The sequence below is a fragment of the Salvelinus alpinus genome, chromosome 2, assembly GCF_045679555.1.
Source record: "Salvelinus alpinus chromosome 2, SLU_Salpinus.1, whole genome shotgun sequence".
In the NCBI taxonomy this organism is placed as follows: domain Eukaryota; kingdom Metazoa; phylum Chordata; class Actinopteri; order Salmoniformes; family Salmonidae; genus Salvelinus; species Salvelinus alpinus.
The window spans coordinates 31854527-31870682 of record NC_092087.1 but is presented as its reverse complement, the minus strand read 5'-3'; the positions used below and the strand labels follow the sequence as shown (position 1 = coordinate 31870682).

At 47.4% G+C, this 16156-nt stretch overlaps 1 protein-coding gene across 7 annotated transcripts in view; it reads left to right on the top strand.

The window, feature by feature from the left end:
* LOC139558952 (transcription factor EB-like) overlaps nt 1–16156 on the top strand; it is a 69843-nt gene that overhangs the window by 46407 nt on the left and 7280 nt on the right. For 4 of the 7 annotated variants that reach the window (XM_071374514.1, XM_071374523.1, XM_071374531.1 and 1 more), the window contains 4 exons: nt 42–239; nt 4202–4291; nt 10811–10928; nt 12694–12750. In XM_071374514.1, the coding sequence (XP_071230615.1) occupies nt 42–239; nt 4202–4291; nt 10811–10928; nt 12694–12750 (463 nt within the window). The remainder of the gene's footprint in view (nt 1–41; nt 240–4201; nt 4292–10810; nt 10929–12693; nt 12751–16156) is intronic. The other 3 variants (XM_071374489.1, XM_071374496.1, XM_071374482.1) reach the window with 3 other exon arrangements.

The window sequence follows — 16156 nt, the reverse complement described above, 5'->3', positions numbered from 1 at the left end:
CCATCTTTTTCTTCAACACTCTCTCTCTCCTCTCTGTGCAGACGGTGCATGCAGTAACAGGGGTGGTCCAGCCATCCCCTCCCCCCACTCTGGCCCCCCCGGGGGCCTCTTCCTCGGCCCCCCCTCCTCTCCACTCCCCCCGGCTCCGTACGGAGCAGCTCATCACAGGAAACAGCGCCCCCAACAGCCCTATGGCCATGCTCAACATCGGCTCCAGCCACGAGAACGAGGTACACGAGGTACTTACACACACACTTGCACACATACAATCCATACACACCCTCACACTCACACACTCACACACAGCAAATACACACAGGGATTTCCAATGATTCTGGAGTGCTACTGGGTTGGATACTTCAGGAATACATACAGTTTATGAACACACAGATGCAAACTACGTATGCACACAATCACAACACAGATATACTTTCTCACACTCAACACAAACACACACTGTTGTACTAAAGCTCATGTCTAGACAAACATAAAAGCCCGTCTCAGCTGTGATAATCTGTGAGAAAGTGATGTTCTGTAATTCACTGTATTTCTGAGGGGGCTAACCTGACCTCAACAAGACATGCCATAAATCATGGACACATTCCCTTGGTCCATAAAGCCTAGAACGTGTGGGATTGAACATATAACCCTGCAATATCTCCTATACAACTTGATTACCAGGCTGTATAAAGAGAGGATTTAGGGATTACGTTATATTCTATTCACAGTTTATGAAGGCATCATTATGACAGCATTGCACCTTATTATGATGGATTGCAACCTACCATCTCTGGTGTGTGTGTGTGTGTGTGTGTGTGTGTGTGTGTGTGTGTGTGTGTGTGTGTGTGTGTGTGTGTGTGTGTGTGTGTGTGTGTGTGTGTGTGTGTGTGTGTGTGTGTGTGTGTGTGTGTGTGTGTGTGTGTGTGTGTGTGTGTGTGTGTGTGTGTGTGTGTGTGTGTGTGTGTGTGTGCGTGTGTGCGCGCGCGCAAAGACCGGCTATTGATCTCGGTGGCATCCACAGACCCAGGGCCAGCTCTATAAAGGTGTTGTACAGCAGTGTGCACCCAAAGGTCGCTGTGTTAGCTAACTGAGGCTAACTAGCTCTGATTATCATTGCACTTTAAATGCTCCATTATGGCCTCGCTAAAGTAATTACAGCATAACGCATGACAGGGGGATAACACACACTCCAACGCCCTTTGAACCCCACAGACTTTGGTCCACACACACACACACTGGCGTAGCAACACATGTAACTTCACCAGCATCTTCTACAGACCTGAGCAGACCAGCAACTGTAGAGTTCAGAAGTGCATCACTCAACTACAGAACAGTTAGTTAACCTCAACTAGCCTCAGCCTCAAGTCAGTTAACAGAACAGTTAGTTAACCTCAACTAGCCTCAGCCTCAAGTCAGTTAACAGAACAGTTAGTTAACCTCAACTAGCCTCAGTCTCAAGTCAGTTAACAGAACAGTTAGTTAACCTCAACTAGCCTCAGTCTCAAGTCAGTTAACAGAACAGTTAGTTAACCTCAACTAGCCTCAGCCTCAAGTCAGTTAACAGAACAGTTAGTTAACCTCAACTAGCCTCAGCCTCAAGTCAGTTAACAGAACAGTTAGTTAACCTCAACTAGCCTCAGCCTCAAGTCAGTTAACAGAACAGTTAGTTAACCTCAACTAGCCTCAGCCTCAAGTCAGTTAACAGAACAGTTAGTTAACCTCAACTAGCCTCAGCCTCAAGTCAGTTAACCTCTAACGAGCCTCTACCCCGGGTCCGGGATCACCCCCCACCCCCCCACACACTGATTAGCATAGCTAGCATAGCTTCACAAGTAGATAGTAGCATCTAAATATCATTAAATCACAAGTCCAAGACACCAGATGAAAGATACAGATCTTGTGAATAAAGCCACCATTTCAGATTTTTAAAATGTTTTACAGGGAAGACAAAATATGTAAATCTATTAGCTAAACACGTTAGCAAAATACACCACTTTTCTAACTCCATCAGTTTCTTACTACTTCAGGTGCTATCACCAATTCGGCTAAACTAAGATATTGATAGCCACTAACCAAGAAAAAACCTCTTCAGATGACAGTCTGATAACATATTTATGGTATAGGATAGGTTTTGTTAGAAAAAAGTGCATATTTCAGGTAGAAATCACAGTTTACAATTGCACCGACCATCACAAGACGACTAGAATTACTATAGAGAGCAACGTGTATGACCAATTTACTCATCATAAAACATTTCATAAGAATAGACAAAGCATAGCAATGGAAAGACCCAGATCTTGTGATTCCAGACAATATTTCAGATTTTCTAAGCGTTTTACAGCGAAAACACAATAAATCGATAAGTTAGCATACCACATGTGAAAACGTTACCAGAGCATCGATTCCAGCCAAAGAGCGCTATAACGTAATCACCGCCAAAATATATAAATTTTTTCACTAACCTTCTCAGAATTCTTCCGATGACACTCCTGTAACATCATTTTACAACATACATATACAGTTTGTTCGAAAATGTGCATATTTAGCCATACAAAACCGTGGTTATACAATGAAAATAGTAGCAACTCAAGCATCAAAATGAGGGACGTCAGCTTTCAGAGTGATCTAGTTTAATCGAAAGCTAATCATATACTTGACTAAAAAATACAGGGTTGACAGGAATCGAAAGACAAATTAGTTCTTAATGCAACCGCTGACTTACATTTTTAAAATTATCCTTACTTTTCAATACAGGGTTCGCCAAGTGACGCGATAACAAACAAAATGGCGAAATATGCGTTTAAAATATTTCGACAGAACAACGATTTATCATATTAAATATTGCTTACTTTGAGCTGTTCTTCCATCAGATTCTTGGGCAATGTATCCTTTCTATGTTGTAATCTTCTTTTGGTCGATAGATGTCCTCTGTCCTTCGAAATGTCCACTAACAACGACCGAGACCCCGAAACGTTCCCAAAGCTAGAAAGTGCACGACAAAGAAATTCCTCAGAATCGCACTAAACGGATATAAATTGCTATAAAACGGTTCAAATTAACTACATTATGATGTTTTTAACAACTATAACGAGTAAAAACATGACCAGAGAAATATTGCTGGCTAAACAACGATTTGGAATGAGGCAAGTCCGATGTCCTTCACGCTTCAGGCGCGCGACGAGAAAGGGAGGTACCTCCACGTTTTGTTCTTTTATAGTGGCTGTGATTGTGCAATCGACTCCATTCAAAACGTGATGACGTACAGACACCCAGAGGAAGACGTAGGCAGTGTCGGTTTCTTCATAGCATTCACTGTCACCTTAAAAACAGACTCCAGATCAGGGGTAAAAATTTCTGAAATCTGACCCCTGTCATGAAAAGTGCTGTAGATATAGTTCTGTACCACTCAGAGACAAAATTCCAACGGCTATAGAAACTAGAAAGTGTTTTCTATCCAATAATAACAATAATATGCATATTGTACGATCAAGAATTTAGCACGAGGCAGTTTAATTTGGAGACCAAAATATGCTAATGCGGAACAGCACCCCCTATAGTTCCAAGAAGTTAACAGAACAGTTACCAGAACAGTTGACCATCAGCTGAGAGTCTCTAGTCCAGTTAGAGAGGAACATAGACCATTCCGTATGTTGCAGTCCAGCCAAGGTGCATACTGTGCATTGAAGAAGCTTACTGTACAAGGTGCATACTGTGCATTGAAGAAGCTTACTGTACAAGGTGCATACTGTGCATCGGAGAAGCTTACTGTACAAGGTGCATACTGTGCATCGGAGAAGCTTACTGTACAATGTGCATACTGTGCATTGAAGAAGCTTACTGTACAAGGTGCATACTGTGCATCGGAGAAGCTTACTGTACAATGTGCATACTGTGCATTGAAGAAGCTTACTGTACAAGGTGCAAGAGATGGTCAATAAAGAGTTAATGATAACTTTTCACGTAATTCATTTGAACAACCTTTTTCCAGAGAGCTGGCTCACACTGATATAGGGAACTTCATTCACCACCAATGTGTAGCACTTATCTGCAAGAAACGTCTGGCATGATAATGAAGTTGATCTACTTAGTTTGCACAACATGGCTGCCTTGGTCTGTCTGTATATGATGTGGCATCACTGATCTTAGTGTACTTGAATGTATAAGTATTTAAACAGTTTTTCCCTTCTTGTTCTTGGCACAGATGGATGAGGTCATCGATGACATCATCAGCATGCAGTCGAGCTATGATGACATCCAGCAGTACATTGACCCTGTTCAGATGTCCAACACAGTAAGTATTATACCATACAGTCAGTACATTTTCAACCTGGGTGGGATTGTCAAGGATTGAACACTTCTGAACTGGGTTGAAATGACTATTCCAGGGATTAGGTGGGTTAGGTGGGTTAGGTGGGTTAGGTGGGTTAGGTGTGTGTGTGTCGAGATGGATGGATAGATAGGACTAATATACTGAAGAAAAATACACTGCTCAAAAAAATAAAGGGAACACTTAAACAACACAATGTAACTCCAAGTCAATCACACTTCTGTGAAATCAAACTGTCCACTTAGGAAGCAACACTGATTGACAATAAATTTCACATGCTGTTGTGCAAATGGAATAGACAACAGGTGGAAATTATAGGCAATTAGCAAGACACCCGCAATAAAGGAGTGGTTTTGCAGGTGGTGACCACAGACCACTTCTCAGTTCCTATGCTTCCTGGCTGATGTTTTGGTCACTTTTGAATGCTGGCGGTGCTTTCACTCTAGTGGTAGCATGAGACGGAGTCTACAACCCACACAAGTGGCTCAGGTAGTGCAGCTCATCCAGGATGGCACATCAATGCGAGCTGTGGCAAGAAGGTTTGCTGTGTCTGTCAGCGTAGTGTCCAGAGCATGGAGGCGCTACCAGGAGACAGGCCAGTACATCAGGAGACGTGGAGGAGGCCGTAGGAGGGCAACAACCCAGCAGCAGGACCGCTACCTCCGCCTTTGTGCAAGGAGGATCACTGCCAGAGCCCTGCAAAATGACCTCCAGCAGGCCACAAATGTGCATGTGTCTGCTCAAACGGTCAGAAACAGACTCCATGAGGGTGGTATGAGGGCCCGACGTCCACAGGTGGGGGTTGTGCTTACAGCCCAACACCGTGTAGGACGTTTAGCATTTGCCAGAGAACACCAAGAGTGGCAAATTCACCACTGGCGCCCTGTGCTCTTCACAGACGAAAGCAGGTTCACACTGAGCACATGAGCACATGTGACAGACGTGACAGAGTCTGGAGACGCCGTGGAGAACGTTCTGCTGCCTGCAACATCCTCCAGCATGACTGGTTTGGCGGTGGGACAGTCATGGTGTGGGGTGGCATTTCTTTGGGGGGCCGCACAGCCCTCCATGTGCTCGCCAGAGGTAGCCTGACTGCCATTAGGTACCGAGATGAGATCCTCAGACCCCTTGTGAGACCATATGCTGGTGCGGTTGCCCCTGGGTTCCTCTTAATGCAAGACAATGCTAGACCTCATGTGGCTGGAGTGTGTCAGCAGTTCCTGCAAGAGGAAGGCATTGATGCTATGGACTGGCCCGCCCGTTCCCCAGACCTGAATCCAATTGAGCACATCTGGGACATCATGTCTCGCTCCATCCACCAACGCCACGTTGCACCACAGACTGTCCAGGAGTTGGCGGATGCTTTAGTCCAGGTCTGGGAGGAAATCCCTCAGGAGACCATCCGCCACCTCATCAGGAGCATGCCCAGGCGTTGTAGGGAGGTCATACAGGCACGTGGAGGCCACACACACTACTGAGCCTCATTTTGACTTGTTTTAAGGACACTACATCAAAGTTGGATCAGCCTGTAGTGTGGTTTTCCACTTTAATTTTGAGTGTGACTCCAAATCCAGTCCTCCATGGGTTGATAAATTTGATTTCCATTGATAATTTTTGTGTGATTTTGTTGTCAGCACATTCAACTATGTAAAGAAAAAAGTATTTAATAAGAATATTTCATTCATTCAGATCTAGGATGTGTTATTTTAGTGTTCCCTTTATTTTTTTGAGCAGTGTATAAACGCAATATGCAACCATTTCAACGATTTTAGTTACAGTTCATATAAGGAAATCAATTGAAATTAATTAATTAGGCCCTAATCTATAGATTTCACATGACTGGGCAGGGGTGCAGCCATGGGTGGGCCTGGGAGGGCATAGGCCCACCCACTTTGGAGCCAGGCCCAGCCAATCAGAATGAGTTATTCCCCACAAAATGGCTTTATTACAGACAGACTCCTTAATTTCATCAGCTGTCCGGGTGGCTGGTCTCAGACGATCCCACAGGTGAAGAAACCAGAAGTGGAGGTCCTGGGCTGCCATGGTTACACCTGGTCTGCGGTTGTGAGGCCGGTTGGACGTACCGCCAAATTCTCTAAAATGACGTTGGAGAACGCTTATGGTAGAGAAATGAACATGACATTTTCTGGCAACAGCTCTGGTGGACATTCCTGCAGTCAGCATGCCGATTGCACACTCCCTCAAAACTTAAGACATCAATGGCATTGTGTTGTGTGACAAAACTGTACATTTTAGAGTCCCCAGTACAAGGTGCACCTGTGTATTGATCATGCTGTTTAATCAGCTTCTTAATATGCCACACCTGTCAGGTGGATGGACTCTCTTGGTAAAGGAGAACTGCTCACTAACAGGGATGTTTTATTTCAGCTCATGGGACAAACACTTTACATGTTGCGTTTATATTTTTGTTCAGTATAGTTTATGATCAGTCTTCCAGTGGGCTATTTTAGGTTTGTACCCTCTCTGCCCTTTACGTACTCCTCCTGACGTTCCTCTACCCATCTCTCACCACTTTCTGCCTCTCCCGTGTCCTTTCTCACCCCTCGCTCACCCCTCTATCTACCTCTCTCACCCGTCTCTCACCCCTCTCTCACCCCTGTCTTACCCCTCTCTGTTCTATTTTGGTCCCAGTCCACCCCTCCCTGTGTGAGTCAATGGGGTGATTATGCCGACTCATCAGTACTAAGGCTGTGACTGGGCTCTGAGGGGAGAAAGAGACTCGTTGTTCCGTTTATCAGAATCCCTCCATCTTAAGCTACAGACTCTTCTGTATGTGTGTGTCCTATCTGAGAACTTCTGTATGTGTGTGTCCTATCTGAGAACTTCTGTATGTGTGTGTCCTATCTGAGAACTTCTGTATGTGTGTGTCCTATCTGAGAACTTCTGTATGTTTGTGTCCTATCTGAGAACTTCTGTTGTTGTTATTACTGTTGCATTTAGCTTCCCAAACTTCAAAATGGCCGATATTTGATGTTGGCGGGGGGGCAGTGGGCCTGTGGTTTTTTGTTCCTCAGTGTTTAATGAATAACTGCTGATCTATATTGGCTTCAATTAGCTGTCTGGTGCTGCTGCCTTCCCACCTCAGGGGAAACCTTCAGTTGTTTTAAAGGACTCTAAGTATTTCATTGATTTTAAATTATTGACGTGAAGTGCTGCAGTTTTAAAAGAGAGAGGAAGAGGGGCATTCCTAGCCCTAAAAAAGTCTGTGGTCTGAGAGCGTCTTTCTTCGAGCAGAAGCACAGAGCTCTGTGTTTTAAAGGAATGGCTCCGAATGAACAATTAAACCACCGCTAGGTAGAGTACAACTTGTTTACAAGGCATTTGGAAAGAGAGGAAGAGGGAAGGAGAGGTGGAGGAGAAGGAGGAGGGGAATGGGGGAAAAACAGGCTGAAAGTCCAGTTAGGGGAAAGTTCATTGTATAGCCGAGAGGTAGAAGAGAGAGGGATTTGGTGAGATTGGTTAGTCTCTGAGGAGGGCTGGAGCGAGCCAGTGAGTCAGTGTGAGAGAGTAAGAGGGAGATGTACCCAGAGAAGGACGAAAGGAGGAAGGAGATGAATAAGACGTATGCCATCGTGGAGGTGATAGATGGGGAACAGATCCAACTGGTAAGAGGTCTGCGCTCTGGTTTGTGTGTGTGTCTGTGTGTGTGCATGCATTTGTGTGTGTGGTTGGGAAATATGAGGTTTGTGTATTTGTTCCCCCATCTTGGTCAGTAGTGAGGCAGGAGAGTTAGGAGAGTTATGCCCCCCTCCCTCATGACCCCTCTCTGGATTGGCTGGGGCTGGGGCAGGGCAGCTCATCTCTAACTCCCAGCCTCGAGTCTCTGATTAGGGGATGAGTCTAGTCCTCAGGCCCCTGGGGCTGGTGCTGCAGGCTGGAGGCTGGAAGGAAGCAGCACTTTGATATGGGAGCGGTTGAGCTGAGCCCTATCGCTGTGGGCAAACTTCCAGTGAGGGACACGCTCGGCCATTAGAGAGAGAACTGCATGGGACATTAACTGTCTGGCATGACAGCGTAAAGGTCACTGCTGGCTTCTCCCCTGTCTCCCTGCTCTATCGTGTGTGTGTGTGTGTGTGTGTGTGTGTGTGTGTGTGTGTGTGTGTGTGTGTGTGTGTGTGTGTGTGTGTGTGTGTGTGTGTGTGTGTGTGTGTGTGTGTGTGTGTGTGTGTGTGTGATTACATAATATTCAATATCATAGTCATTGATTAGATTTAGCTATTTGGCAATTGATTGCCCCTCCAGGAGCTAAACTGAGCGGTGTGATTTGCATGCTGGGACAGTGGTATGAAGTGGCTCTGTGCATGGATTCAGCTCTGTATGGAGTATTGATGGTGAGGGAGATAAGGTATTCCCATCGCTTTGCTACAATTTTGCACCAGATGTGCAACAAATCAGCGAAGAAGATGTGCTTGTTTTTTAGTTCTGTAGAGACTTAATATGCAGACCTCTAAACAGCTGTTCTCTCCGTCTCTGTCAAGGTCGCTGTGCTCTGCTGAGATGTTTATAATGAGATCCCTCAGGGCTAATGTCAGTTACCTTACAAATCTTCTCTCTGCTTTTGGAGGTTCTTTCCTCGTTAACTTTCCCCTAATGAATGAAACTCATCTGCTAATCCGTGAGCAGGATTATCATGGTATACTTCCTGGAATCTGTGGAATCTGTGAGTTTAAGGAAAGCTTGGGAACGTCACTGAGAGAATGCCAGGCATGACTGACCTGCGAGAGTGAGAGTTTGTTATAAATGGACATTATCGGGTCATGCTGATTGTGTGTAGGATGGGAGAGAGTCACAGAGAGGGGAGAGGAAGGGACAAGGAGAGGGTTAAGACCCTACTGAAGATGTCCTTTTGATCAGTGTACTGTAGATCTGTTTGCTTGATGAGTGATCAGAGGTCTCCGTCCACTTAGCGGTCTGTTTTGAGCCTGTGGTTTAACTGTGTGCATGTGTGAGTGAGACCGGGCTGCTCGTCAGTAGTCTCAGTGATAAGATATCTACCTCTCTTATCCGTCAAGCCTCATTAGTATTGCAAAGGAGATATTCAGCCACATCCTCTTGTGTGGAATTCAAAGTGTTTCTTTATTATTGGAGGTTTCATCTTCAAATCCCTTATCAGGGTGCTTGACTAGTAGTAGCCCATAGGGCCTGCTACGTAACAGCTACACAACCTCTACACAACCTCTACACAACCTCTACAGAGGAGACCGCTAGTCTTCCAAACAGAGGCTGGGCTAGAGATATGGTCAGAGAATAAAGCTGTAGAGATAAGAAGAGAGACCGATAGTCAATAATTGTGTGTCTGTCAGAGCAGAGGCAGTTAGAGGCAGTAGTTTCCAGGTGTGATATTGGGCTGTTATCTTCTGCTATCTGCTCTTTACAGCCACTAAACATGTAACACACTGTGTGTTTATTAAGTTCCCTCAGGCTCAGAGGGCTAACCAGGGTTACGCACAATATGATGCCATATAACTCCCAGGAGACACTGCCTTCACCATTCTGTCTTCGAATTCTCTCCGTCTCTCCCTCTCTCTCTCCCTCTCTCTCTCTCTCTCTAAATTCAATTTAATTCAAAGGGCTTTATTGGCATGGGAAACATATGTTTACATTGCCAAAGCAAGTGAAATGGATAATAAACAAAAGTGAAATAAACAATAAAAAATGAACACTAAATATTACACTCCAGTTCCAATGGTATAGAGACATTTCAAATGTCATGTTATGGATATATACAGTGTTGTAACAATGTGCAAAGTGGAAAATAAATAAACATAAATATGGGTTGTATTTACAATGGTGTTTGTTCTTCACTGGTTGCTATTTTCTTGTGGCAACCGTTCACAAATATTGCTGCTGTGATGGTATTTCACCCAATAGATATGAGAGTTTATTAAAATTGGATTTGTTTTCATATTCTTTATGGGTCTGTGTAACCTGAGGGAAATATGTCACTCTGTCTCACTCTCTTTGTCTCTGTCTTTCTCTGTCTATATCTCTCTCTCAATCAGTTAATTGAGGGTGATCTCAGGAAACAGTGTTTATGGAAAAAAATGTGTTCCTAGGTTGTGTTTTGTACATGGTTTCCTGAATTCTGTTGTGTATCAGGCTGTCAAACAACTGCAAGGACTTAATGTGGGGTCTAAACTGCCCTGAAAATAGAGTGGCTTGTAAGAATAGTTTATCTAACTATCATTTCCCCATCTGAAGGATGTGCTTGGTGTCATTGTTGGAACCCATTCTTCATTGAACTTGATAGGAGAGTAAGTGACTAGTCATTTGTAAGAGATTAAGTGAAGATACTTCATCTGAAGTATTAGCATGCATAACCCCTGTTTAACCCTTCAATCTCCTCTTTCCATGGATTCTCATCTCACAAAGAGAGTGACCCGAATGACGAATCCTCTGTGTTATTGATATTATAGAGTGTAGGTTATGCAATACTCATTCTGATGTGTGTCCCCTCCTCAGCTCCCTCTGTCCAGCAGTCACCTGGACGTGTACACGGGCCCTGGGATGACCGGTCAATCCATCGCCATGACCAGCAACTCCTGCCCTGCCAACCTGGCCATCAAACGAGAGCTGACGGGTAGGACCAATCACAGCCGCAGGCACAGCCATGGCAACCAATCAGAGACAAGCTTAGACACACAGCAACCACACAGCTCTCAGAGAAATAGCAACCAATCAGAGAGAGACCTGCAGGCCAAAATGGTTTCCTACCAGTTTTCCCACCTGGTTTTCGAGGTCTCAATCAGAGTAAACCAGGGTATAAGAGGAGGCTGGTGGGAGGAGCTATAGGAGGACGGGCTCATTGTAATGGCTGGAATGGAATCAATGGAACGTTATCAAACACATGGAAACCACATGTTTGACTCCATGCCATTATAAGGAGCCCATCCTTTTACAGCTCCTCCCACCAGCCTCCTCTGCAGGGTCTATTTTTCTCAAAACGACGGGTTCATTGAATGTCACTTCTGCTGTGATGAAATTAAATTAATAAATGAAGCAATGTAGTTCTTGATTGACAGTTACGGGGAAACACTGTATCCCAGGAAGTGAATCTCAATGAGTTAAAGTGATCTGCACACTCTCTATCACCCCAAACTACAAACAGAAGTCACACTCTCTATCACCCCAAACTACAAACAGAAATCACACTCTCTATCACCCCAAACTACAAACAGAAGTCACACTCTCTATCACCCCAAACTACAAACAGAAATCACACTCTATCACCCCAAACTACAAACAGAAATCACACTCTCTATCACCCCAAACTACAAACAGAAGTCACACTCTCTATCACCCCAAACTACAAACAGAAATCACACTCTCTATCACCCCAAACTACAAACAGAAATCACACTCTCTATCACCCCAAACTACAAACAGAAATCACACTCTCTATCACCCCAAACTACAACCAGAAATCACACTCTCTATCACCCCAAACTACAAACAGAAATCACACTCTCTATCACCCCAAACTACAAACAGAAATCACACTCTCTATCACCCCAAACTACAAACAGAAATCACACTCTCTATCACCCCAAACTACAAACAGAAATCACACTCTCTATCACCCCAAACTACAAACAGAAATCACACTCACTACACACTCTTTCACACATGTGCATCCTAATGCACGTTTGACACACACACAGATGAATATGCGTGCTTCACACACTCAGCAGAGGAGATTGCACCACATAAACATCCCAATGGGTTCATGGCTGTTAACATGTTATGGAACAGTGTTTTTCTGAAGCCACATGTTTCTACTGTAATGTGTCATTTCACACCCGTTTGTGAGGGCCAGCCTGTGAGTTACATCAATCAGCCCAGGTTTCCTTTAGTAATGTTTCACAGGACATACCGTCTCATAGGGACGTACATACCGTCTCATAGGGACGTACATACCGTCTCATAGGGACGTACATACCGTCTCATAGGGACGTTCATACCGTCTCATAGGGACGTACATACCGTCTCATAGGGACGTACATACCGTCTCATAGGAACGTACATACCGTCTCATAGGGACGTACATACCGTCTCATAGGGACGTACATACCGTCTCATGGGGACGTACATACCGTCTCATAGGGACGTTCATACCGTCTCATGGGGACGTACATACCGTCTCATGGGGACGTACATACCGTCTCATGGGGACGTACATACCGTCTCATGGGGACGTACATACCGTCTCATGGGGACGTACATACTGTACCTTCTCATATGGATGTACATACCGTCTCTAGGTTTTTTTTGGCAGCTGATAGTAGTTGGTGTTGATGGGTTGTGTGAGGACAGTGTTAGTTCATTGCTTGTTGTTTTTGTTTTTGATGCAGAAGCCCGTGCGATGGCCAAGGAGAGACAGAAGAAAGACAACCACAACCTGAGTGAGTTTATTCTGCCCTTTCCCTTTCCCTTGCTCTCTCTCTCTCTCTCTCTCTCTCTCTCTCTCTCTCTCTGTCTCTCTGTCTCTCTGTCTCTCTGTCTCTCTGTCTCTCTGTCTCCTATCTGTCTCTGTCTCTCTCTCTCCTATCTGTCTCTGTCTCTGTCTCTGTCTCTCTCTCTCCTATCTGTCTCTCTCTCTCTCTCTCCTATCTGTCTCTCTCTCTCTCTCTCCTATCTGTCTCTCTCTCTCTCTCTCCTATCTGTCTCTCTCTCTCTCTCTCTCTCACTCTCTCTCCTATCTGTCTCTCTCCTATCTGTCTCTCTCCTATCTGTCTCTCCCTCCCTCTTTCTTTCTCTCTCTCTCTCCTATCTGTCTCTCTCTCTCTCTCTCTCTCTCTCTCTCTCTCTCTCTCTCTCTCTCTCTCTCTCTCTCTCTCTCTCTCTCTCTCTCTCTCTCTCTCTATCTGTCTCTCTCCTATCTGTCTCTCTCCTATCTGTCTCTCTCCTATCTCTCTCTCTCTCTCTCTCTCTCTCTCTCTCTCTCTCGCTCTCTCTCGCTCTCTCTCGCTCTCTCTCTCTCTCTCTCTCTCTCTCCCTCTTTCTCTCTCTCTCTCCTTCTTTCTCTCTCTCCCTCTTTCTCTCTCTCTCTCCTATCTGTCTCCTATCTGTCTCTCTTGCAAAGTTGAATATGAATGAGTTTGCACTTTTTGAACATCCCTCTCCTTTTTACTATCTATCTCTGTTTAAAGTACACCTCTCTCTCTATCTCTTTCCCTCCACACACACACACACACACACACACACACACACACACACACACACACACACACACACACACACACACACACACACACACACACACACACACACACACACACACACACACACACACACACACACACACACACACACACACCGTGGTAATTCAGCTGATACAGGGCAACCCACAGGTGGATGTTTAACCCACACCTTTCTGCTGCTCTGGCACTAAAGTCTAATTGCCTGTCACAATAGTTTTTTAGGGTGTATATGTGTAGTGCCTGTGTTAAATCAAATCAAAATGGTATTTGTCACATGTGCCGAATACACCAGGTCGTTACAGCAGTAAAATAACAATAGCGAGGCTATATACAGGGGGTACTGGTCAATGTGTGGGGGTACTGGTCAGTGTGCGGGGGTACTGGTCAGTGTGCGGGGGTACAGAGTCAGTGTGCGGGGGTGCAGAGTCAATGTGCGGGGGTACAGGTCAATGTGCGGGGGTACAGGTCAGTGTGCGGGGGTGCAGGTCAGTGTGCGGGGGTACAGGTCAGTGTGCGGGGGTACAGAGTCAGTGTGCGGGGGTACAGGTCAGTGTGCGGGGGTACAGAGTCAGTGTGCGGGGGTACAGAGTCAATGTGCGGGGGTACAGAGTCAATGTGCGGGGGTACAGAGTCAGTGTGCGGGGGTACAGGTCAGTGTGCGGGGGTACAGAGTCAGTGTGCGGGGGTACAGGTCAGTGTGCGGGGGTACAGGTCAGTGTGCGGGGGTACAGGTCAGTGTGCGGGGGTACAGAGTCAGTGTGCGGGGGTACAGGTCAGTGTGCGGGGGTACAGGTCAGTGTGCGGGGGTACAGGTCAGTGTGCGGGGGTACAGGTCAGTGTGCGGGGGTACAGAGTCAGTGTGCGGGGGTACAGAGTCAGTGTGCGGGGGTACAGTTCAGTGTGCGGGGGTACAGTTCAGTGTGCGGGGGTACAGGTCAGTGTGCGGGGGTACAGGTCAGTGTGCGGGGGTACAGAGTCAGTGTGCGGGGGTACAGGTCAGTATGCGGGGGTACAGGTCAGTGTGCGGGGGTACAGAGTCAGTGTGCGGGGGTACAGGTCGGTGTGCGGGGGTACAGAGTCAGTGTGCGGGGGTACAGAGTCAGTGTGCGGGGGTACAGAGTCAGTGTGCGGGGGCACAGAGTCAGTGTGCGGGGGCACAGAGTCAGTGTGCGGGGGCACAGAGTCAGTGTGCGGGGGCACAGAGTCAGTGTGCGGGGGCACAGAGTCAGTGTGCGGGGGCACAGAGTCAGTGTGCGGGGGTACAGAGTCAGTGTGCGGGGGTACAGAGTCAGTGTGCGGGGGTACAGAGTCAGTGTGCGGGGGTACATAGTCAGTGTGCGGGGGTACAGAGTCAGTGTGCGGGGGTACAGGTCAGTGTGCGGGGGTACAGGTCAATGTGCGGGAGTACAGGTCAGTGTGCGGGGGTACAGGTCAGTGTGCGGGGGTACAGGTCAGTGTGCGGGGGCACAGAGTCAGTGTGCGGGGGCACAGAGTCAGTGTGCGGGGGCACAGAGTCAGTGTGCGGGGTTACAGAGTCAGTGTGCGGGGGTACAGAGTCAGTGTGCGGGGGTACAGAGTCAGTGTGCGGGGGTACAGAGTCAGTGTGCGGGGGTACAGAGTCAGTGTGCGGGGGTACAGAGTCAGTGTGCGCGGGTACAGAGTCAGTGTGCGGGGGTACAGAGTCAGTGTGCGGGGGTACAGGTCAGTGTGCGGGGGTACAGGTCAATGTGCGGGAGTACAGGTCAGTGTGCGGGGGTACAGGTCAGTGTGCGGGGGTACAGGTCAGTGTGCGGGGGTACAGGTCAGTGTGCGGGGGTACAGAGTCAGTGTGCGGGGGTACAGGTCAGTGTGCGGGGGTACAGAGTCAGTGTGCGGGGGTACAGAGTCAATGTGCGGGGGTACAGAGTCAGTGTGCGGGGGTACAGGTCAGTGTGCGGGGGTACAGAGTCAGTGTGCGGGGGTACAGGTCAGTGTGCGGGGGTACAGGTCAGTGTGCGGGGGTACAGGTCAGTGTGCGGGGGTACAGGTCAGTGTGCGGGGGTACAGAGTCAGTGTGCGGGGGTACAGAGTCAGTGTGCGGGGGTACAGGTCAGTGTGCGGGGGTACAGAGTCAGTGTGCGGGGGTACAGAGTCAGTGTGCGGGGGTACAGAGTCAGTGTGCGGGGGTACAGAGTCAGTGTGCGGGGGTACAGAGTCAGTGTGCGGGGGTACAGAGTCAGTGTGCGGGGGTACAGGTCAGTGTGCGGGGGTACAGAGTCAGTGTGCGGGGGTACAGGTCAGTATGCGGGGGTACAGGTCAGTGTGCGGGGGTACAGAGTCAGTGTGCGGGGGTACAGAGTCAGTGTGCGGGGGTACAGAGTCAGTGTGCGGGGGTACAGGTCAGTGTGCGGGGGTACAGAGTCAGTGTGCGGGGGTACAGAGTCAGTGTGCGGGGGTACAGAGTCAGTGTGCGGGGGTACAGAGTCAGTGTGCGGGGGTACAGGTCAGTGTGCGGGGGTACAGAGTCAGTGTGCGGGGGTACAGAGTCAGTGTGCGGGGGTACAGAGTCAGTGTGCGGGGGTACAGAGTCAGTGTGCGGGGGTACAGGTCGGTGTGCGGGGGTACAGAG